The 26,275-nt window shown below is 36.6% G+C and overlaps 1 protein-coding gene across 1 annotated transcript in view; it reads right to left on the reverse strand.

Annotated features, from left to right (window-relative positions):
* LOC107586447 (nuclear receptor subfamily 5 group A member 2-like) overlaps positions 1 to 26,275 on the reverse strand; it is an 81,981-nt gene that overhangs the window by 26,852 nt on the left and 28,854 nt on the right. Inside the window, exon 4 of the mRNA XM_016273815.1 lies at positions 19,157 to 19,851. Coding sequence (XP_016129301.1) covers positions 19,157 to 19,851 — 695 coding nt within the window. The remainder of the gene's footprint in view (positions 1 to 19,156; positions 19,852 to 26,275) is intronic.

The raw sequence follows: 26,275 nt of genomic DNA on the forward strand, positions 1-26,275 counted from the left end.
TATATATATATATATATTTTTTTTTTTTATGTAAATGATGTGCAAATATGTCTCGTTGCATTTCCAAAAGTAATATTTATTCATCACTGCCTGAAAGGGTTGACCGGCGATAATAGAATATAATCCAAATTGGCAAAAAAAAAAAATTTTATCCCACAGTTTTGGTAGAGTGCCACAAGCATTGTTAAGGTGCGAGTAATGAGCTTACGCAGCTGGAACTGCTTTTAATAAGTATTTTTTGTTGTTTTTGAAGTGCCCTAATGAACAGATTAATAGAATCTTCTTGAGTGCCCATTAATGAACAGAATGAGATGAATGATTTATTTACAACTAAAGGCAGGCTGTGAGTGTGCGGTCCATAGTCACATTTGCATAAATACGAGGAAGAGAGAAAAAAATTATACGAGGGGTAAAAAAAATTAAAAAGAATAAAAAAATCCCATCTGAAATCTTCTGACCTCTTGGATGTGGATCAGCGTTGCTGGTCGGCGAAACTACAGGTGAGGTTTGAAGTGCACTTCAATGGTGCCGTCAGGCGGTGAGCTTTGAGTCGTCTTCTGTGGACATCTGTTCATACGCTGCTACGCGCACTTCCTTTCTGCCAGGTTGACAAATAGTATTTCATGTTGGATGTTTCCCTTCTGTTGGTGATTTTTTTTTACAGCAGTTTATATAAGAAAAAATGTATCATTACATGAAGAGGCTTTTAAGCTGTTGCTAAGGTGTTCTGGGTGGTTGCTTACTGGTCCAAGCCAAAAGAGTCAATTTTCATGAGTATACGTATATGACTTAGGTCCCTGCTTTTTTCTTCTGTTTAATTTCCGTTTTAACTTTAGAGAGTCAAATCGCAAAAGCTGGTCACATTTACCATTGCTCAGAAAAATTTTATGTCCGAAATCCAGTCATTCTAATAAGAATCAGGAGTTTCATGTCAGGGCAAAAAAATTCAGATTTAGCTTGTGCGAATTCACTGCGTTAACCAACGGAAAGCTGCTTCGTTTGAAAGTGTGAGCGATTCTTTATACATCTCTATGCTATTGACAATGGAAATTTTTTTTGCACACAAAATTTCGCATTATGACCAAAACTCAAGAAATATGTAGTATTACTAAATAAACCTCTCCACACTTTAAAGGGATACTCCACCCCAAAATGAACATTTTTGTCATTAATCACTTACCCCCATGTCGTTCCAAACCCGTAAAAGCTTCGTTCGTCTTCGGAACACAATTTAAGATATTTTGGATGAAAACCGGGAGGCTTGTGACTGTCCCATTGACTGCCAAGTAAATAACACTGTCAAGGCCCAGAAAACTATGAAAGACATCGTCAAAATAGTCCATCTGCCATCAGTGGTTCAATCTGAATTTCATGAAGTGACGAGAATACTTTTTTGTACGCAAAGAAAACAAAAATAACGACTTTATTCAACAGTTTGTCTCCTCTGTGTCTCTCCGCATCACCATACACTCTTAAAAATAAAGGTGCTTCAAAAGGTTCTTCACTCGTAGCTTCGCATCAGTCTTGCCTTCACGTCCTGCATTAAAATAGTTTAAAGCCGTGTATTCGCTATTTAGCAGCAGTTTTTACGGGAATATTTAAATGACACCCTGGTCATTCTTGGTGTACCCAAAAAAGTCCCACACTATCGACTATTCAGTAATTTCTCTGGTGGAAATAAAGGATCGCTGTTTGGTTCCTCTGTCATAGTTAATCTAGTGTGTGTAGCATCCTCCGTGTCTCTGATAAGCACAGCATTTTAAGCTGGTGCACCGCTAGTGTAACTTTGTTTTAGTTTTGCGCAAGTTGCAACTGTTCCGTTCTGTGCAACAGAAACACTCGGTGTACCGGAGCCTTTACGATTAATTAACCGTGACATTTTAAAGCGCGGTTAATTGTGAAACCGGTTAATCGCTGCATGCCTACTTGACAGTGTTATTTACTTGGCAGTCAATGGGTGCTTTGATTTGAACGAAAACAGCGTATCTGTGTGGTGCGGCTGACACAGAACAACATACGCAGTTTACGTTCAGTGGACACTCTCCATAATGGCGCTACGGTGACACGAAGGAGACAAATTGTTGAAGTCGTTATTTTTGTTTTCTTTGTGTACAAAAAGTATTCTCGACGCTTCATGAAATTCAGATTGAACCACTGATGGCAGATGGACTATTTTGACGATGTCTTTCATACTTTTCTGGACCTTGACAGTAGGGATGCAATGATTATAGTTTTTGTTGGTACGATTATTGTCTGAGGAATAATCACGATTTCACGATTATGACGATTATTATGCATTTATTAATTTCACAAAATTATTTTATATTGGCAGTCAATGGGACAGTCACAAGCCTCCCGGTTTTCATCCAAAATATCAAATTGTGTTCCGAAGGCGAACAAAGCTTTTATGGGTTTGGAATGACATGGGGGTAAGTGATTACTGACAAAATTTTCATTTTGGGGTGGAGTAACCCTTTAATGTATCATTCATGTCCGAAGCGAAAATGTAACAAAAGTTGCGTGCCTAAGTTTAGTTCCAACAACCGATTCCCTCATCTCTTTATCAACACTAATAGTTTTTGGAAACCTATAAATGTACAGTTACACTTATGGAAGATAAGTGAAGTGCTAACAATTTGTGCTGAGGTGTCACATTCTGGCTTCCTCTTTAGCCGTCCTGTGGGAGCTGATTTGACGTGCTTTGGATGCTCGAGACTGAAGGGCCTGGTTTATTTGGCCTCACTTTTCACTGATCTTGTGGAAATCTCCCAGCTTGTTTGTAATGGCAGGGCCTCTGTTTGTTCACTTGCTCTCTTGCTGCCAGGGGGTTTGATAAGAATGCCGGGACTTTGAGCAGGTGGCCACCAGCCGCTGTGGCTGCATTGCTTCATACTCGTGCTCCTCTGAGGGAGCTGCCTGGCACTCTCTCTCCGGACTTATTTTAGAGTCCGATGTTGCTTCAAATGGGATAGAGCCTAGTGAAAGAGCGTTGCAGGAGTTTAATTTGTTTAATTTGTAAGTTTAATTTGTTTAATTGTATACTAATATATACTAATGTGTACTAATGATCTATAATCGGGACAAATGGCTGAACGTAGTCCAGTAACTGATGTGTTTTAAAGATGCAGTTTACCTAAAATGTTTTATTTTATCATACTTTACACACCCTCATGTCATTCCAAACCTGTATGACTGTCTTTCTTCTAAGGAACACAAAAGGAGACATTTTGAAGAGCGGCTCTTTTCCATATGATCAAAGAATATCGACATCAAGGGCCGTAAATTTCCAAAAAAGGGCATAAAAGTGCCTTAGTCCTAAAATTTCCTAATAAACATCATGATTCTTGTGTTTCTCGTAAGTTGAGGTGGAGGGCAAGATTTTTAGTGAATCACAATTTATTTTCAATGTGTTTCCCAACTTTGTTTTAGTTTTGCGCAAGTTGCAACTGTTCCATTCTGTGCAACAGAAACACTCGGTGTACCGGAGCCTTTACGATTAATTAACCGTGACATTTTAAAGCGCGGTTAATTGTGAAACCGGTTAATCGCTGCATGCCTACTTGACAGTGTTATTTACTTGGCAGTCAATGGGACAGTCACAAGCCTCCCGGTTTTCATCCAAAATATCATAAATTGTGTTCCGAAGACGAACAAAGCTAAGTGGGGGTAAGTGATTAATGACAAAATTTTCATTTTGGGGTGGAGTAACCCTTTAATGTATCATTCATGTCCGAAGCGAAAATGTAACAAAAGTTGCGTGCCTAAGTTTAGTTCCAACAACCGATTCCCTCATCTCTTTATCAACACTAATAGTTTTTGGAAACCTATAAATGTACAGTTACACTTATGGAAGATAAGTGAAGTGCTAACAATTTGTGCTGAGGTGTCACATTCTGGCTTCCTCTTTAGCCGTCCTGTGGGAGCTGATTTGACGTGCTTTGGATGCTCGAGACTGAAGGGCCTGGTTTATTTGGCCTCACTTTTCACTGATCTTGTGGAAATCTCCCAGCTTGTTTGTAATGGCAGGGCCTCTGTTTGTTCACTTGCTCTCTTGCTGCCAGGGGGTTTGATAAGAATGCCGGGACTTTGAGCAGGTGGCCACCAGCCGCTGTGGCTGCATTGCTTCATACTCGTGCTCCTCTGAGGGAGCTGCCTGGCACTCTCTCTCCGGACTTATTTTAGAGTCCGATGTTGCTTCAAATGGGATAGAGCCTAGTGAAAGAGCGTTGCAGGAGTTTAATTTGTTTAATTTGTAAGTTTAATTTGTTTAATTGTATACTAATATATACTAATGTGTACTAATGATCTATAATCGGGACAAATGGCTGAACGTAGTCCAGTAACTGATGTGTTTTAAAGATGCAGTTTACCTAAAATGTTTTATTTTATCATACTTTACACACCCTCATGTCATTCCAAACCTGTATGACTGTCTTTCTTCTAAGGAACACAAAAGGAGACATTTTGAAGAGCGGCTCTTTTCCATATGATCAAAGAATATCGACATCAAGGGCCGTAAATTTCCAAAAAAGGGCATAAAAGTGCCTTAGTCCTAAAATTTCCTAATAAACATCATGATTCTTGTGTTTCTCGTAAGTTGAGGTGGAGGGCAAGATTTTTAGTGAATCACAATTTATTTTCAATGTGTTTCCCACAAAATCTATTGTATGACTTTAAAGGAATTGTAATCTATTTCAAATTCAATAGCCGTATGGACCACATTTATGGCGAATGGCCAAAAAAATGCTTTCATAATGGAAAATCGCAGCTAAGATTCTTCAAAATGTCTCATTTCGTGTTCAACAGAAGCAAGAATCACATGGGCTTGGAATGACATAAGGGAGAGTAAATTAAATATTTAAATATGAAATAGGTTTTCGAAACTGTGTCAGTTCATAGTGACATTATTAAAATGTTCTCAAAATGTTTAGATACTGTATGTTGCGTGTGGTGTGTTACAGCATTCTAAGAAAGGCTGGATGCAGAAACCGACTCTCAGCAATGCAAACTATCCATTCTATAATCTTGTCCCAGTGATGTCGTGTCTATGGGACACATAGATTATGTAGGCTTTGACTGTGTGCCTGACAGCAATGTAAATTGAGATGTCATAAAATATCTTTGGGAAAACATTTGAATTCCTTGTAGTAGCTATATCTGTGAAGAGCTCATGGTATTCTTTCTCCGAGTGTCTCTGTGAGGGGGGATAAACAGATGCCCATAATTCATGTGTAAGTGTGCAGGTGAGAAGGTTTGGGACTTGTCCAAGGCTAGCAAGTGGACACTGAGCAACTTGGTGGAGTGGCTGGCTGATGCTGGGGCTGCAGGAGGGGTGTTTGATCGATCGAGGCGGGGAATAGAGACTGATCAGTTCCCACGGTGACTGCATTAACATGCTCCCGAGTGTGACTCTTGACCTGTGAAACATCCAGAGTTTGATCGGAGCCCCTCAGCAGCCCCTCATCATGTCATCCCACAATAAAAACAACACACGCCGGCATTCAGCAGAGTTTAGTGGGACATGTCAAACATCACGGAGATGAAGGAGACTATAAATGCTGCTTCTAATTAGAGCTCAACCCATATGGGTTTTTCAATGGCCAACCACATGCTTATATATATAGATATATATATAATTAATATATCCATATTATAAAAATATTATAAAATTTACATTTTATTTAAAAAATTTATATATTATTTTGAACATATTTAAAAATATTTCTTAAATAAATTACAAATTTAAATATAAATAATTTTGTGGTACTTATTAATCTGTTTTTTTAAATTCATTATTTATTTACTTATTCTAGCAGCCATTATATATCAGTCTATCACTACTTCTAACTTCTAATGACTTATAATAGTAGATGGCAGAAGTTGACAATTTTATATTCCAATTCAGACAAACGTACTGAAACAGATGAGTTATAAATGACTATACTATTGCTGGCATTTTAAAAAATAAAGGGAAAAAAAAGAAGAAATCCACACCTGCTGTGCCGTGTTCAGTTGCCAGCAGTCATATTCTACTTCAAGGACACTTACTGTGTATCTTTTCAGAATGAAACTGAAACAGGTTCTTACAGTCTGTTCTTCACATACTGCTAGAAAACTATCCTGTAGTTAACTATAAAGCACTACAAAGTGCATATACTGTATATGTTCTTATGTACTTTCCTGAAGGGTTTTCTGTTACTTTTCGATGCTATGATTAAAGACTAATTAATTTCATTCATTCACGAGCAGTAAAGTGGCAGCCTTTCATTAATGAAGTGATATTCAATAAAAACCGCAACCTTTTTTCGCTCTGCATGCTTTGCAAAACTCTAATAAGTCTCTTGAGCAACAGCACAATCCTGAGAGAACGGAAGGATGAAATTAGGTTATGGGAACGTAACAAAACTTATCCAAACCTTAGGCCATTTATCAACTCCATCTGAGCAGTTGTTTCAAACAATTCACATAAAAAAAGTGTACAAAAAACAAGTCTCTTCCATTGGATCGGAGGGCTTAAAGCTAAGAAGCTATCAACTAATTATCAAAAAAACACAGCAGCCCTGATCAATTATTCAGCTGAACATTAGACTCCTAATATACATGCAGTCATGGGAGGGAAGGCTCTCTGAAGTACCACACACCACGCTACTTTACCCCAACCCCCCTTTCCACGACTCAGTGAGAAAATAATGCTCTCCAAATCCACAATGAGTTGTGCACGCCACGTCGAGCCCAAATCGATCAAGCTTCTCCATCTGCACGCCGCGCGCACACATATTCACATGCGGTGTCTCGCGTTTAGAATGATCGCTGTATTTTTATTTGATTTTATTTCCCCACGTGCCGTATTTTCCCCCTCAATTCCTCGATTTATGGGTGTCTTTATTGGCGACGGCTGTCAATATTTATGGCTTTTGTGTGACATGCTGACAGACAACAGGAAATGACTCTTGATTGGCTCTGTTGGGAAATGGGTCCAGGTAGGCGAGCGCTCCTGTATTATTTAGCTGGGAGATGCAGTCTTCTACCAGAGTGGCTTTATGCGTCTGTCTGGTCTCGTCTGTAAGAGTACTAACGCACTGCCATTAGTAACTGCATCATCTGCTCTTATTGAGGCCCAAAAGAACAGCTGATCTCTCAATGTACCTTTACATTCAGGCATTTCATTCAATTTAAACCCTTTTTAGAGTAGCTTTTCTAAATATTTATGTATCAGTGATGCATTTAATTGCCATTAAGGAGTAACCTTTGCATGCATTTGGATTAAGTGATAATACAGTAAAAAATATATTTAAGAGTTAGCTATAGATAGATAGATAGATAGATGATAGAGAGATTTTTTAAGTCAACAAAAGTAGTGTTCAGATGTTATTAATTTATATATATACACACACACACACACACACACACACACACACACACATATATATATATATATATATATTCAACTTTTGTATGCATTTACATACATTCACCAGACTAATAGGATGAATTAAGTAATATTAGAGTATAATATATAAAAATAGCAAATAATAGTTCTAGAGGTCATTTTATTGTTTCAAAATAATTTTTTATTTATCTGCAAGTATAATATGGATTAGAAACAAATAAAATTTAATTGAATTTATATATGAATATATTTAAAAAATACAGTTTTTGTTTTTGTAATTTTAAATGTAATTATATTTGTAATTAATGTTTATAGCATTACACACACATACACACATAATATTCGTAATATAATTTTTTTTAACTAAATGCAATATATATTGCCATAATATAATAATGTAAGAAAAAGTATGTATTTGTGCAAATATGTGTGTGTTTGTATTTTATATATTCAAACAATTAGACAATCTAAAATAATTAATACATTAATATGCATTTAATATTTTATTATTATTATTATTTACTATAATAATTCACACATTGATTATTTATTTATTTATTATTATTTTATGGCTGTATATTGTATTTAGTTTATATATATATATATATATATATATATATATAATATAACTTATTTTCATCTGACATTTCATCAATACCATGATATATAAATTCTTTTTTTCTAATCAAATAATTATTATGACTTGATTTTGAGCCAGAAGCTTTGTAATGAGTGACACACTGGTAACAAAAAGTGAATTGGATAACACTAGATGGGTCTCGTGCCAAAATGTCAGACACATGCAGCTGTAGACCACTCTCCTTCACTGACTCTTACAAACAGGTACAGAGAGAACTCAAAGGCCTGTGCACACAATCTAAGAGAAACATTACTGTCTAAACTATTACGTCCCTATAGTGCCATTTTTGGCATTGCACCATTGTAACACAATGCGCTCTAGTTTTAAAACTGCTGTCAACATGTCAGTTACTTGAGTGTTGGCCTGGTGCGAATTTGAAATATTTTCCCGTAGTTCAGAAATGGTGAAAGCTTCCTTTCATCTTCGTCAGGGGGTCAGGATGAAGAAAGAATGTAATTACGAAAACTATTCTGAAAGTTACGCTCATTGATGTAATGTGCTTGGAAACATTTAAAAGTGCCAGGACGATGCCAGTCGAACCTACACTGTGAGGCAGAAATAAAAGATATAAATCGGTTTAATGAACAGGTGGCTTTGTCTTTTTCTGACGCCTTGGTGAACGTTTCTTCGCAACTGTGTCTAACGTTCTCCAGCTGAATTACACATGCCGTTCATCAGGAGCAAATCCATTCACACAGTCCAGTTAAATATAAGTGTAAGCCTAGCCGGCACGCTCCCTGTCTTTCTGACTGCGGTCCTTATCTATTGTCTTTGGGACATTTCAGCACGTCTGGAATAGATAGCTGTAAATAAGATGCAAAAATAGACGTCGTAGACAACTGCTGACAGAGGGAGACTGAGATCGGACACTAGAAACCTCATGCCTGCGCTGATTACTACAAGTTAATTAAACACTGAAAGACGGGACAACAGCAGATCTGGATGAATTAAACAAATGCTCTTTTGTAATGTGCACATAAAAAGTTTTACACTTTCAGTTGGCGCTTGCATTTTATGGATTTGTTTCGAACCCATTACGGAAAACAGGTGCAAAACTACAGCTGCTGTGCAAATGTAATTTACAAGTGTGAGGTACACGAAAAAACCTCAACATAAAAAAGCAAACATTTCTGTGCCAGTATAATACAGTAAAAGTAATAGAAAATAATTAGTGTGTGAGTATGTATATATATATATATATATATATATATATATATATATATATATATACAAACATTTAATATATACTAAAATATTCTAAATATTTAAGTATCAATGCATTTTGTATGCAAGTTTGGATTAAGTAATTACAGTTATATATTTATATATATATATACAGTAAAAGAAATATTTAATATTTACACACTGTTTATTTATATTTTAAATGTGTGAGTATATATTTTTGTGTGAATATATAATTAGCATCTTGGATTGTTAAGATTAAGTAATATAATAATACAATATATTAAAATAAGCAATATTATAATTTCTATAACAATATAAATATAATTAAATATTACAAATATTTCAGATATTTAAATATAATTACATATATATTTTGTTTTATATATATATATATATATATACATATATATATATTTTTTTTTTTGTTTGTTTGTTTGTTTGTTTGTTTTTTTAATGGTGATTTATAGTAATTCCATCTACTAAATGAAAGCATTTTTCAAAGCAACATCCCATGAATGCTGATATTGTGTCATTTAAATGCAAGGCTGATATTAAGGCTCTTGTACAAGATGCTATTTTGGTATAAAGCAACTATTTGCGGTTATGGGGGCAAATGCGCAGCCGTTTTTACTTTTCGACTAGTACATAAGGGGTGAAAATGTTGATTGAGTTGATTTGCTAGCTTAAATCAGCCTCTTCGGAGCAGTTTGTCTGCCATCAACTCTGATTGGGGTGTTTTGGGGCTTCACTCTACATCCTAGTTTTAACAAGCATCCAGTGCGGCCAATAAAAAAGGCTTTTACCTTAATCGCCACAAGATAATATCAAACATTTGTCCCTTTCCGGAGTACAAAGTGCTTACAAATGCCGAAGCCACTGTGAAGATAAAGAGGCGTAAACATATTTCTGTATTTCTCTGTCTTTTTTCCCCATTTCCGAGTGCAACAGAAGGACTGGAAGCAGCGGTACGAGTCCATCAGCTCCTGGGCAGGACCTAGAAGTTCATGACAGGCTTTTATCCCTCATCAAAGCAACAAGTGCATGAACAGACTCTTCTCCGTCCGCTCCAAACCCCTCCCTGGAGTCTCCCACAGGCCCTGAGGGGAGTTCGGACCCTAAATCTCTCCTTTTAACAAGTGTACGCACTTCCTTCCTTCGCCCGGTTAGGCCTTGAGGGTGCAGGACGCATTTTTCAGGGAGAAAGAAAGAGCGAAGCTGACCTCCGCTGCCATATAGGAAGCACTGTATGCAATGCCCCGTGAAAGAGAGCTGTGGATGCCGTGTTTTAAGAGCTGCGATCTAGTTGGCTGACTTATACGCAGCTTTAGGGAGTCAGGATGCACATTTATCAGTCCTCCAGGAAACAAAGTCCTGTTTACAAGGTACTAGGCTGCTATAATGAGCACTTTTGAAGAAAAACTAGAAGAAATTTGCGAGAAATCTTGACACAACATAAATATTTTTGTTTTACACAATTTTTAAGTCATAAAAAATAAAATAAAAATAATGATTTTGAAGTCTCTTGATTAAAAATACGGTTAAAATAGTAATATTATGAAATATTACTGCCATTTAAAATAACTGTTTTGTATTTTAATATATATTTTAAATGTAATTAGTTTCTGAATTTCCAGAAAAAAGAACAGCATTTATTTGAATTTGAATCTTTTGTAACATTATAAATGCTTTATTGTCATTTTTTTATCAAGCCTTGCTGAATAAAAGTATTAATTTCCGTTTAAATAAATAAATAAATCTTCCTAAACTTTTGAACAATAGTTTATCATCAAGTGTAACAGTATTTTTTTCCCTCAGTTTTTCTGAGATTTCTGAGAAATAATTAGTATTTCTGAATGCTACTTTCATAACTTTCAGGTCAGTTTTTGTTCAAAATAATAAATAAAAAATCCTCTTCTCGTTCATAATGCATCCTTATTGAATAAAAATAACTACTTTTTTTTTTAAATAACTTACTGACACCAAACTGACCCCCAAAATATGGTAGTGTTTATTTATTTGTTTGTTTGTTTGTTTGTTTGAAATGATCAGTAATTCCAAATGCGATTTTCTTTACATTTAGGTCTGTTTTTGCTTCAAAGTAATAAAAAGGAGGAGTAATAATTTTTTTTTTTTAGTTTTAAATAATAAATTAATTATAAGAAATAATTATAATCTTTTTAATGATTTATTATCAGTCATGACTGCGTATAAATTAATGTTTACATTCATCTTTCCTCGTCCACCTTGAACGTCGGTGTTATTAATTTTCCTGGTATCTTCAGTGGGCAAAAACTTGAACTTCGGAGCTGCAATATTTATTATGTGCCAAAACACAGCATTCTTCCAGAATTCATGACCAGACATGGAGTTTTTGTCCAATTGTGCATTATTTATGAATGAAAAGAGGCCTTTGTGGACGTCTCCTGCTGCCCATCTCTTCTGATCAAACAGATATTGTTTGATCACTAAAATAGCAGAAAAAAAAACAGCCTGCCAAAAAGGCAGAGCGGAGAGATGGGAGAATAGCGAGAGAGAAAATACGTACAGGAGCAAGCCTTATGAAAACTCACACTCTATCTCCAATTGTGGCTGCTGCCCTGCCAGTGGATATCATCTATCAGTGGACAAATGCAGGGACCAGAATGCTGCGTCTCAAATGAAATAATATATCTTTGAAAGCCTACGCCTGCACCAGGCCTAAAGCCCATATATCAAGTATGAGCGGCTGGTGGATCCGGTCCAGGGGCCATTAACCTCCCACCTGTTTCCCCCCCTGTCCTTCACCACGCACCCCTGCCCTTGGTGCCGCTTCTGGGGCTCATTCGGCCCCCCTCTCCCCTTGTGACAATAACCTACCACGCCACACGCCGACGTAAAGCGACGGCAGGCTCGGGCGGAATAATTCAAATTCGGCGGACCAGGGACACGGTTACAAATCTCCGCTCACAAGCGAGGCTGTTTGTCAGGACACACACTGGCTTGACCTCAGGCCGTCTGTGAGTCACGGGGAGGGCAGGAGACGCTGCGGCCCGTCTGGGTTGTATATGTGGAGATGAGGCTGGGGTGGGGGGGTGATATAAATCGTGCACAAGTTCACAGATCACGACTGCAACGCCTTATTAATTTCTGCAGATACGACGGCCACGGAAATTACAGCCTCTGACATGAACCTCTGAAATTAGACTGGCGGATTAACACAAACGGAACAGAATGAGGAAGTGTTGCGTAGCAGAAAAAATATTAATGGAGGGTGAAAATATTCCTCTCAAAGTCAATCTGAAATGAATACAGCATAATATATTAGCACTACATGTTTTTGAAAAGTCTTTTATTCTCACCAAGGTGTTATTTATTTGATCAAAAATACAGTAAAAACTGTAGTATTGTTAAATATTATTACAATTTAAATATGTTTCAAAACGTAATTTTTCCCTGTGAGTCAAAGCTGAATTTTCAGCATCATTACTCCAGTCTTCAGTGTCACATGATCCTTCAGAAATCATCCTGATATGCTGATGTGGTGCTCAGAAAACATTTCTTATTATTATCAATGTTGAAAACAGTTTTGCTGCTCATTCTTATGGAAACTGTGATGCAGGATTTTTTTTCAGGATTCCCTGATGAATAGAAAGTTCAAAAGAATGTCATTTATTTGAAGTATTTGTTGTTGTAAAATTATGTCTTTACTGTCCCTTTTTGAGTAATTTAACACATCTTTGCTGAATAAAAGTATTAATTTCTTTCAAGAAAAAAATAAACTTACTAACTCCAAACTTTTAAACATTAGTGTAGGTCACACTAAAAAAAATGCAGGAATGTCATTGCATTATTTAACAAAAAATCAAACCAAGATGCATTTATTTGAAAGAAAAACAGTGCAAACACACTTTTCATGCAAAACATTGCACATAAGGAAATTTAAATGAATGAATAAATAAATTATTTGTTTGCAGATGCCATTTGTTTTGATATTTTTCATCTCATTTAATGCAGTGACATACATGCAGTCTTGTCAAGTGTGACTTTAATGTCATTTATTTGAAGTATTTGTTGTTGTAAAATTATGTCTTTACTGTCCCTTTTTGAGTAATTTAACACATCTTTGCTAAATAAAAGTATTAATTTCTTTCAAGAAAAAAAAAACTTACTAACTCCAAACTTTTAAACATTAGTGTAGGTCACACTAAAAAAAATGCAGGAATGTCATTGCATTATTTAACAAAAAATCAAACCAAGATGCATTTATTTTAAAGAAAAAGAGTGCAAACACACTTTTCATGCAAAACATTGCACATAAGGAAATTTAAATGAATGAATAAATAAATTATTTGTTTGCAGATGCCATTTGTTTTGATATTTTTCATCTCATTTAATGCAGTGACATACATGCAGTCTTGTCAAGTGTGACTTAATTGTCCAAATAACTTTTTGAGGCCACTGTGGAATAATAATAATAATAATACTAAACAGTCATCTACCCTTATTATTTTTGCAGAATACAGTAGGCTATGTATTAAACATAGTATGGGAATTTCTGAAAGCATTAAATACCTGGAAAAATAATTATATTTAAATAGGTTTTACTATGAAGTTTAGAAGCTCAGAGTTAAAAAAAAAAATTTATATATATATATATATTATAAAATTATATAAATGTATTATATTACATATTACACAATTTTGTAAATGTTTATATAATTATACACTGCATAATTAAATACTTAAAAAAAAATCCCAGTGCCATCGTCAGACACTAGCTTGAATGAATGGTGACTATCTAGACACTAACACTGAACGTGCCATAGGGAGTGATGGGCAGCCACAGACCATCCCCTATCTCCTGTCCTCTCTTTCCTCCCAGCTGCTTTTTCAATAAGCACGAGTCTCACGGCTGGGTGCAGGTTGGAGAACAAGGCCCTAATACAGTGCTGCTTTACTTAATGGCATGCCTGGTATTGCCATTCATTTCACTGTCGAGAGAGAGAGAAAAACGATGGAGAGAACAAAACAAGTGGCTAACAGTCCCCGAGCAGCCGTGAAAGAATAAAAATAAATATTGGCGCCACATGTCAGGGTATCGTAGGTTTTGCACGGATGACTTTTATCAGCTCGGAGGACTAAATTTAAGACAGTACATTTGTGGCACAATATCAGCGGTGATTAAGTTTACCCAAGTACATTGTGCCGGGCACAGAAAAGACGCAGGAATCCTCACTAGAACGATTAAGCCTGTGGTGAATCGGTGTGTTTTAATGCCATTGTGTGCTGAGGAAAAGCGAAGTGCACGCATCCTATCCGTTAAACAATAGCCCGCCATCCACAATGAAAGAGTGATCTCTCTATGGATGTGAATCACTCTCCACATTATGGGCCGGGCGCCTAACGACAGAGCCAGGGGAGGACAAGCACGCACACGGGCCTCATACCAGCCCATATTGTCAATGCAAACACTGGGAAGCTTGCATCTGTTTCCCCCCCACCCGCTAAACATGACTCCCACCCTTAGCATGACAAACCAGTCAGACGACGGGGATGCTGCTGGCACGCACCTTCAAACACACGAAGATGCATCCGCCAAGCATTTTAGCTAGCATTTTAACTAGCTAGCTTCTGTACAACATTGTTTTCATTAGCAAGCAATCTGGGAGGATAAAACTGCGAGAACTGATTTTGTTTTACAGGCGACTTCATTCATTAACCCTATAAAGCCTACTGTATCATATTTAGTACACACATTTCTAAGGCTTCTAAATGATCAACATAGTTAACTTATAATTTAGCTTCTATTCAACATTGTTTTTATTAGTCAGCTAACTGTGAGGCTACAATAGCTATTTTGATGTCGTTCTAAGCCTTTTTGTTTATTAAACCTATAAAGTCTACTGTATCATTTTTGATATACAAATTTCTATGGTGTCTACATTTTCAACAATACTCCCGTTATAATTAGCTTCTGCACAACATTGTTTTTATTGTCTAGCTATCTGCTAGACAATAAATCTACAATAGCAGTTTTGGCATAGATTACAAGCCATTTTGTTCATTAACCCTAAAGCCTGATGTATATTATATTTGACAAAAATGTCTAAGGTCTCTAAATGATCAACATAATTAAATTAGCTTCTGTATGAAATTGTTTTTATTAGCTAGCAATATGGGGGACTACAAAAGCAATTTTGACAATTTTACAAGCCATTTTTTCATTAACCCTATAAATCCTACAGTATCAATTATTATCCACAAATTGCTAGGGTCTCTAAATTATCAAAACTAGCTAAATAAAATCCTATTGATTGCTCTCTGATCAATAGTTTTTTTTTAAGCAAGTAAAGGGCCTTTTAGTATCATTGTTAAAACATATTCCTTCAGGTCATGATTCATGTGTCTTTTTTTCTGTGAAATCTTCACAGATTTTTATCAAGTAAACATAAGAATATTTTTTTTATTGTTTGTAATATTTTAAAATTAACACTTGTAATGCACTTGTTAATAACACTTGTTAATGGATTGAAGCAGCTTAGGTTAAAAGCAGATCATCTCTCATTCACCGATGTATCGCAGTGCTTTATATGTTTTATCCCCATAAAAAAACAACAGAGATTTGATCATTATACAAAGCATTTAAATATCATCTTACTAAGACATATTATTGGTAGATAATATACAGAATGATGCTGATATTTAATGCAAGTAATCTGATATACTGTTATAAAAATCTACATTACAAGCTACTAAAATTTCATCTTATATTTTGGCATATAATTATCAGCCTTTAATATTTTTTGCTCAGTTTGTGCCTTTGAAGAGTACTATTATTTACACTATCGCACTAATATTTTATCTATCAGGCTTTACAGGTATGCCATGTCTGTGGTCGGTTGGTTGGTAGCTAAGCAAATTTTTCACCTCTTCCTCTTTCCCCAAATTTTACAGCTTCACTGTCGCCCAAGTGTGAGAAATGGCCATCGGAATGTTCCTCTTGGTTTTTTTTCATGTGTCTGCACACAATAGTGAGCTCTCTTTAGAGATCCCATCATGACCAAATATTTATGAGAGCTGTAACCGAAGTCTAACTTATGGAAACTAAATCTTTAAACACTTGGCAGACGTTTCGCACCCGGCTCTATTACGAGAGAAATTCTTTTGTTCTTATGAGGCTAATAATAGTGCTGTAAATGTAGATATATTTATAGCCGGCTCACCACCCTCCCAGACAAGCCTTATATTCACTTGTATTTCCTGTGTTTATTATATGCTACCCACCGTTTTGTCTTTAGCTCGCTTGCAGAATATTCGCAAATGACTTTTTTTGTGCTCATCTAGTAGATAAAGCATTTATTGATGTCTGAGGTGATTTTTGGTTACAAGCTATACATCTATGAGCTCTCTACGAGCAGGTGTGTTAGCTAGCATATGCTAGCAGTGGTTGTTTACACAGGTGCCGCTGTATAAACATACTAAACTGCTAGCGTAGCATCGCTAATGAAACTGTTGATTTTAATTATTAGCATGTTGATCCAGAGCACCTTCTGAGAAATGTATGACTCACTAAATTCTAGGAAATATGAATAAATGTGAGGGGAGGCTTTTCACAGCATCCATTTACTGCATTTCTATGCCATTAAACCTGAATATATAGCTCTTGTCTTGATGTTCCTGCATTATTTGAGCTCTTGATAGATGAAGCTTGCTTAAAACGCAACGTTATGTGGGAAAAACCTCCATCAGCATCACAAAGCTCCGTGGGTAACAAAGCCGTACAAGTGTTCGCTAATTAGAGTCAGGAGTGGGTTCAGACTTTCTAGTGCTACCTTTTTTTTGTTTGTGGTTTTTTCGTTAACGCTGTAGCGTACGATTTAGCGAGGGCACATGAGAGCTGCGCTAATTACAACTTCACCGCCACACTACGACTGCTAATGTCAAATTTGACAGCTACGCCCTTGTCTCTATTAACAACTATTGTTTAAAACAATTAGCCGGGGCGAAAAAGTAGTCATAACATCAAGGGGAAGCTACTCCACCGCAGCAAAAGGTGAAGTGCAAACACAATTAAAGGTAAATGATATAGACAGCAATTAGCCATCCGCAAATGCTAATCCATGCTAAAGTGGGAATACAATGCTTGAGCTAAAGAGCACGAGAACGGATAATAAAGCTCTATAGCTAAGAGCACAGGGAAGAGCGTAACATTCACCTTTATAACAAAGGCATGAAAACAGAATTATAATTCATTTTTGACCAGAAAAATGTTTTGGAAAAAAAATACAAAATTTGCATACAAATTTGTCATAAAGAAACATGTAAAGAAAAAATATGAAGTAACGTTAAAAAATGGTGGATAAAGAAGGAAGAAAACTAATTTGTCTGTGTGAAAACAGAAAAAATGACCCTTGTTCTATAACAAAAAATGTATGATTGGCTACTTGTATATTTTTTTTAGCCATCAACAATTGCTGTAAATCCCAAGAGGTGCTAATGGAGTCACAGACGTCAGTGGCACTTTACTTTGGCTGAATATCCAGATATCAAAATATTTAAAGCGGATGTTCACTCCAATAATCCGAAAGTGAGTATTTCCAGAATAAATAAGTATGACAATAGCGTCAGAATCCACTATATATTTCAAATATACTGTAGGCCAATCCTCAGTATAAATGAATTTTAGTACATTTCATGAGCTATTGAAAATGATGAGAGGAAAACAATAAGGTGCCTGTAGCTCTCAGAGCACAAAATTAATGATTTGAATTGTGTGCTGTCAGATTTCTCAGTGGCATATCAAAACATGTCACAGGCAGGTAAAATACAGCATGCTCACAAGCAAAATCTTTCACGAAGGCAGACATGCACGAGTTCCTAAAACCCTCACAGTCTTCTCAGTCCCATCAATATTTCTGTCAGACAGATGTGTATTGTGGAAAAAAAAGGTTAAAACAAGCGAAAATAAAAAAATAAACATCTGACTGGCCTCTTCGGCTGGTATAATAAACTGTCAATTATATATCACTGTGTGTCAATACATCATTTGAAATACTCACACAAATACATCATGTATTTTTTAGACCATCCCAAAAAGTTCTCACAAATAGCCCTGAGACTCTGTCATTATTTATGTAAAACTATGAACTAATTAGTTTTCCAGCCAAATGGCAACATTTGTCTCATTCATATTGATAGTTCAACTAGTGTACTGTAGTGTTGAGTATGCTGGAAAACATTAATGCTTTATAGGTAAAATACATGAAAACATCACATTATTCTGTTATTCTAAGTGTACTTGACGTGTAAAAGCCCGTTCATGCCAATTAAAACTATAGTTTTAATAACTGTTCTAATACTATGAGAATAGCGAAGTCCACACTACAACTATTTGATGTTGATGAATGATAAAAACATTGACAGCCAATCAAGAGCCACCCATTGTTAAAATAACTAAAAATGTACTCACTCTCAGGCCATCCAAGATGTTAGATATATTTGTTTCTTCATCAGGACAGATTTGGAGAAATCACTTGCTCATCATTGTATTCTCTGTTTCTTACAAACATGCAGCTTTTTGCTTCACAAGACGTCAACTGATGGGCTGGATTTGTGTGGATTACTTCTGTTTTTATCAGCTGTTTGGACTCCCATTCTGATGGCACCCATTCACTGCAGAGGATCCATTGATGAGCAAGTGATGTAATGCTGAATTTCTCCAAATCTGTTCTGATGAAGAAACAAACTCATCTACATCTTGGATGGCCTGAGAGCGAGTACATTTTCAGCAACTTCAGTTGTTCTTCTATTTGTGGAACACCTTCATTCTGGTATTTTCAGAGAATTATACTGAATTGTAAGCCAACAGACATCCATGCTGATTCCCAATGCAATGTAAAATGCTTTTAGATCACTTGACATTTTCGACCACCCAACACCAAACCAATGAAAGTGTCACATACCTTCAGTTCCCTGAAGAAGATGCTGCTCCTGGCCCATTCCACAATGGAGAACAGTGTCTGGTCGGCCATCTTGCACATGAGGCCAAAAGTGTTGAGCTTCTCGTGCTTGCCTCGGCTGGCCTGCTCCTGCTGGAGGTAAGCTAGGATCTTCGCTTGCACCTGGGGCTCGTCCGGCTCGCACTTGAGCAGCTCCACCACCAGGTGAGGGAAGGTGGGCGGCGATCCACCCGCGTAGGCTTCTACGTACGGGTAGCCCATGAGGGACTCCGGCGAGCTTGTGTAGGGGTCGGGATACTCTGACTTGATGGTGCGGCTCTGAAAGTGGCCGTATGCCTGGTAACCCTGGAGTCCTCCGGCGTGCGGCGGCATGGCCATGCTGACCGGCGAGGTGACGAAGGGATTGCAGTCAAAGTCTGCAGGTGGCAGGCCTGCGCTGGAGGAGCTGTGGTGGTGGTGATGGTGGTGGTGATGATGGTGGTGGCTCAGTGGAAGCCCCTTGGAGGCCGAATGGATGTTCTGAATGGCAGAGGTAATGGTGAGGTCTGCTGGGATGGTTTGCATGGCTTGCGTCATGGCCTCCAGCTTGAGTCCGTTGGCCCGGATCAAGGCTTTTTTCTGTTGCTTGAGCGCCCGGTCTCTTTTGTACATGGGGCCAAACTTGTTGCGACCTCCTCTCATTCGATCAGCCCTCACAGCTTATAAAATCACAAAACACAAAATGAGTCAGGTATCAGTTCATTAGGAAATAACAGAACTGTCTTTTTTAGAAAGAAAGCTAAAATAGTGAAGTGTGTCATTTCTGCGCCACTAGTGTCACGAAACGGAATTGCAGAAGTAATGACTGTTTCCTTGCAGGTTGTGTGTCATTCGGAATTGTATTGAGAATGCCATTTGAGTTTGAATTTAGGTAGTAAACAGGATGCAGAATTGGAATTCAAATTTAAATTTAAAGAAGTAGAATTCAAATTAATTTAAATTCAAAGAAACGTAAATAACTATTAACTGTCATTTGTATCTAGAAATTCAATTGTATCAAGAGAAACTTAATGTTGGCTTAACATAGGCATTTTGGTGAGAGAGAGATAGATAGATAGATAGATAGATAGATAGATAGATAGATAGATAGATAGATAGATAGATAGATAGATAGATAGATAGATAGATAGATAGATAGATAGATAGCAGTGGCGTACCGTCCATATAAGCTGCGAATGCTCCGCATACCCAGGCCATTTGAGAGAATGAGAGAATAAGATAATTCATATAAACATGATTATAAGTTGAATTGTATCATTAATGTTGGCTTAACATAGGCATTTTGGTGAGAGAGAGATAGATAGATAGATAGATAGATAGATAGATAGATAGATAGCAGTGGCGTACCGTCCATATAAGCTGCGAATGCTCCGCATACCCAGGCCATTTGAGAGAATAAGTTAATGGGATAATTCATATAAACATGATTATAAGTTGATCCCTTGTCATTTGAAATGTAACTTAAAGCAAGAGTTAGGAATACTTATGTAAAATGATTTATTTGCCAAACGGCAGTAATTTTCTTTAAATCTATCAGTTGCGGTTGCTTCCAGGTAAGCGGATTCTCCGCAGCTTTCTCGTCTCCGCTCTATTGCTATGACTCATCAGGATTGTAGCACGTTCTCAGTGTTTTGCTGGTCTGCGGCTGATTTCATGCGCGAGGTAAGCTATCCGCGAAGCGCTCGCCCAAGCGGAAAAATGTGCTGTTCCTGTTAGATCTCGATTGCCGAGAATCACATTGTGTTTGATGCAAAACCAACTCGACTAAATCAAAAGAAAAAAGCACTAACTGTATATTTTTATTTTCTCAAGCAAAGCAAATTTTAAAAGTCCACTGAAAACATATCTTCTTACATTTTTGGTCATAGACAACGTATGTTGAAGATATACGTTATGGTCAACGTTATTGCCTACGTGGTAAATTAAAAAATATTTTTTATAAAAACGTGGGCTAGTGTTGTCAAAAGACCCGGTATTTCGGTACCAAGTTAGTACTAAAAAAATTTAAACGTTACGGTACCAGGTTTTTTTAAGTACCGGTGGTACCGAGTACCTGGTCAACCTGGTTCTTGATGCGCTATCCGAAAACTAGCCTCTGCCAGTGTTGCCAAGTTCGCGGTTTTCGCATCAAACTAACAAAACACCCCGATCAAGTTCAAGCAGGTAAGTTTCAATTACATTTTTAATATTTAGAGCTTCTGTTATGAATATTATTCCATATTTTAATTTGAATTTCGGATTGAAATAAACTTCGTCATTAGCGTATACATAGTTAATCATTAGCATAAGCGCGGCTAGCGCTAATATAATTAGCATTAGAATGAATTTTGTTCATTTTGTTCAAAATTATTTCTTTGTTAACTATTTAATGCTCCTAATAATGTTTATTACTTTAAAAAACAGGACATAATGTTATTTACTATTTTTACACACCAGAGGCTTTTAAATGAACTGTGTAACCAAAATATGCGTGTTAGAGAATGTACAAATGTATGGTTAACAGTGTTTAGTCTGTCAGAAAAAGTTTTTTTTTTGTTTGTTTGTTTTGTTTTTTTTAGTTAGTTGCAATTCTTGGCTGAATATCTCTAGCAGGTTTTAAAAGCCCTTTAAAATTAAATATGAACACATTTTGGATTAAATAAAAGTACAGTCAAACTGTATCGCCTGTATAGACTTTACTGTACAATGTTAGATCTAGTAACATCTTACAGTGAGTGAACAATATATTTTTAAAACATTCATTAATGTTTGTGAATGTTATTTAATACAAACATTTGATCATTCATGCTTGTTCATTGTGCATTAAATAATTTTAACAGATTGAACTTTGAAATTAACCCTAAGAAGAATAATTACTGTTTATTGTTAGGTCATGTTATCTAACAAATAAAATCTTATTTTAAAGTGTTTTTAATACTACAGTTTCCATCTATTTGATATACACTTAATACATGTAATCTTATCTAAATTTCTTATAAAAGCTGAGGTTTGTTATTTACTGAAAAGTTATATTTTAGCTGGTGTCAATGATCTTATGTTGCATTTGGTCAGACTCAGCCCATTGCTTTACTTAAGTATATTTTATATTCCTTTTACAGCTGCAGACTGAGGAAGATCCTGAAACACACCAGCAAACCCTAAAACAGACAACAGTTTACAGATGTTTTTCAGTGGCAGCAGAACTATGACTAAACTTTTGGGTGAAATTTGTTTACTTTTTTCAATTAGCATGTTTTTGTGTTTTGCTTTGGTACCGAGAACTGTGGATTTTCACTGGTATTGGTACCGAATACCAAAATTTTGGTACCGTGACAACACTAACGTGGGCTATATAAAATTTTAATAATAGCAAACATCATATTGTTCCCTTTGTTTTGTGTATGCTCGTGTCAATGACAGTTGAAGTCCTTCCCTGATGTTTGCAAGGTTGCAACATTACTTTGCAATATTTTAAATATTTTGGGGTATTTTGCATGGTCTGTTATTGGAGTAGTGTCACCCGGGTGGGAGTTTTAACTCCTATTCACTGGGAATAAAAATATTATTTAGCTGACGCAGCGAGACATATAGACCAGGGGAACCCCCCCCCCCCCATCTACCCACCCTCTGAATGTAACGTATCATAACGTAACTACGTGTAAACGTTATTTGGCGGTTTTTACTTGGAAAACCAGCTATATTTTTCTTCCATTCGAATAACAATGGATAAACCTGAAATGATAGAAGAAGGATTGGAGATGAATTTAATTTACAAATAAGGTAGGAAATGTGCATACTTTTAAATCGACACCTGCCATGGTGTTTCTTATTTGTCATCTGTGATCCCTTTTGAGTGTCCTAAAAGCCGATGGGGTCTTATCATTCAGCATACCCGGTTAAAAAAGTCACCGCTCGCCACTGATAGATAGATAGATAGATAGATAGAATTCTTTAATTCTGCCATCTGTTTTACGACAGTTCTGTCATTGGTCTAACAAACAGATAGCCCCGCCCCCAACTCAAACAATTGGTTGAGCCGTTGCTGTGTCGATCTGGTCATGATTCTCAAACAAACAGATTGTTTTCAAAGCACCAGAGTGTTTATACATTTCAAGGGAGTAACTGGCAAATTGCTTATAGTTACTTGTTAAGTACAAAGTACAAAAAACAAAAGTATTTTAACATCGAAAACGTTACATTACTTTAAACAGTTTTTGAAGTTTGGTACACAGTTTCAATTGATCTGTACCACAGCAGAAAAGCCTTTAAACTGGCCACACACTTTTATAGCCTGGTTATTTATTTGCTACAAGCAATCAGTGTCATTTTCATGGGTGAATTTTACTTTCAGTGGTGTTAGTTTGTGTTGCTACCCATGTGACCCATTTTTTCAAAGCCAGACCTAGAGCGAACTCAGCATAATCGAGCCAGAGGACACAATTTAGAGAGAAACGGTGCTAATGATTCAATATTAAACTGAAACGAGACGAAGTCAAGTGGACGAGATCATCATTATGGCAAATAAAGGAAGAGAGCGCCATTGCCTGGAAGCAACTCTGATCCCCGCCACAGGGCAGTAGACTCTACTTTCGTCTGCTGGGTCCCATGTTAATTATTTATGCTTAATTATTTCTCTTTTATGCTCCATGTTGTCGGCAGGTGGATGGCTGGAGGTTCCAGCAGCGCGTTAAACACACAGCAGCATATGCAGAAAGCAGGCATTTGTAGACGTGTTCGCGACTTGACCGCCGCTCGTTAGGCCCTGATATCTTACGAACGGTAGATCTTAAAAAAAATAAAACTATTAAAAGAAAACCCTCGGTCCGACAGCTGCCTTGGGAGTGATTTTAATGGTCCTTGTCACAGCGGTGAGTGTTTGTGTGTGTGTGGTTGTCACTACATGTGTGATCTGATTGATCCGGCGAGAGAGGGAGGCAAAGTGTTACCACTGCGATCCCGCTGACAGCTCTCGTAACATCCGAAAACGATTCCTGAGCAACTTAGTGGGAGATTTATTAATTAATTAATTTTATTTTATTTACTTTTTTTAGTTTTTTGGTGTTTTTGGCCTTAATGTGGTTGTTAAAAATTTATCCAATCAGAAAAACTGTGGTAAGTTTAACTATTAATGATTCCTGAGCAACAGGGTAATTAATGAGCTGGAAACTAATAGTCCGCCCTTATGGGAAAACACAATTAGACCTGCGACTCAGATCATGAATGCATGCCCCCATCCATGCGCATACACACTTGCACACTCTGTCTGACACCATCCCCCTCTTCCTTTTTGTCTTCTGATAAGATTTTTTTTTCTCACAGCGTCTAATTAAACAAGGTTATTTACATGCATGTCATACTGATTTTTTTGGCATAAGACAAGGAGTTTTGTGTGTGCATTTCTGGCAAATTTTCGGTATGCATAGCATGACTTTTTGTGTGTTTCTGGGTCTGCTTGAAATGGCATACTACCATACTAGTACATTTGTTGCAATGTATATTATATATGCTAAGTACACAGTATGTACATTTTCAGTATGCATAGAATGACCTGTGCGTTTCTGGCTATGTTTGAAATGTTATATTACCATACTAATTGTAATACTGTTGTAGTATATAGTATGCAGACTTGCACAGTATTTAAATTTTCTGTATGCATAGAATCACCTGCTACATTTGCTTTGTGTGTGCATTTCCTCTAATATTTAGAATAGCATACTACAAAACTACTCCTATTGTTGCAGTATATAGTATGCATATTATGCAACATTTCTGTTTGCATATAATTACTTTCTTTGTTTCTGGCCATGTTTGAAATGGCATAATACAACACTATGTCTTGTTGCAGTATGTAGAATACACAGTATTCAAAATTTCTCTATGCATAGAATAACCTTTTGTGTGCTTCTGGCTGTTTGAAATAGCATACTACTATTGTTGCAATATATAGTATATATGCTTATACTATGCATAGTATGCAAATTGTCTGTAAGCAGAGAATAACATTTTGTGCATTTCTGGCTTTGTTTAAAATGGCATACTACCAATCCTACACATATTACTGTTGCAGTATATACTGTAGTATGCATATTATGAAGCGTACACACATTTTCTGTATTCATAGAATTACTTTCAGTGCATTTCTGGCTATGTTTCAGATAGCATGCTACTACTTCTACTATTTTTGCACTATATACATAGTAAGCATACTTTATGCACAGTTTACAACTTTTCTGTATGCATAAAATTACTGCATACAGCACACTACACAGAATAGCATACTGTATATCCCACAATGCAATGTGATCAACTTGACCTTCGATTCCTAGTGTGATGAATGATCCTGAAATATCAGCAGCAGTTTTTCAAATATTTTCTTGACTCGTAATTTGATTGGGTTGCCAAAAGTGTATGCTAAAAATTGTATACAAATGCAAAACAAATATTTATTAACCCTAACCCTAATCATACAACTTTTTGGAAATGTTTATTGTGGAATAATGCATACTGTTTCACTTACTCTACGTTTTTTTTAAATAGTAGCTAGTATACAGTATTTATTGTTTAGCATTCAGTATGTAGTAGGCTAGTATTCTATTCCAAACACAGCCCATTTTTCAAGTAAACTGTGTGTCTATTCTGTATGTTTGTAGCCTGTGTCTGTGTGTGTACATGACTTATAAAACCAATTTGTGAGTTACTCAAATGGCTTGGAGAAAGCAACTGCCTTGGTAATAAAAGCAGTTGCCTGATCTAATTTACTTGAATTGGCCGTCCATAGATGTTGTTTGTTTGTGTGTGTTCTGCGTCTGTGTAGACGGGGGCCGTCTGGGCAGATTCGAGCGCTGCTTATTGTCTGATTTATGTGTGTTTAATATACAGGAATATTAAGCGTTGCTTGGGCGAGAATCCCTGTCCTATCACAGGCATATGAATGCCTCCCCTGGTCGGCTCCTGACACACAGTTTGTCATGTCTGCCGGAGCTCTACTCTGAAAGTATGCCGTTCCATGCGCACACATGAATAGCTATGATACCTATGCATAAGTAATGGTACAGTTTGCTGCCGCCACCGCCAGTGGCTGGGAGATGGCAAACGCATATCAGC

This window comes from Sinocyclocheilus grahami, unplaced genomic scaffold (genome assembly GCF_001515645.1).
Source record: "Sinocyclocheilus grahami isolate Dianchi unplaced genomic scaffold, SAMN03320097.WGS_v1.1 scaffold81.1, whole genome shotgun sequence".
NCBI lineage: Eukaryota > Metazoa > Chordata > Actinopteri > Cypriniformes > Cyprinidae > Sinocyclocheilus > Sinocyclocheilus grahami.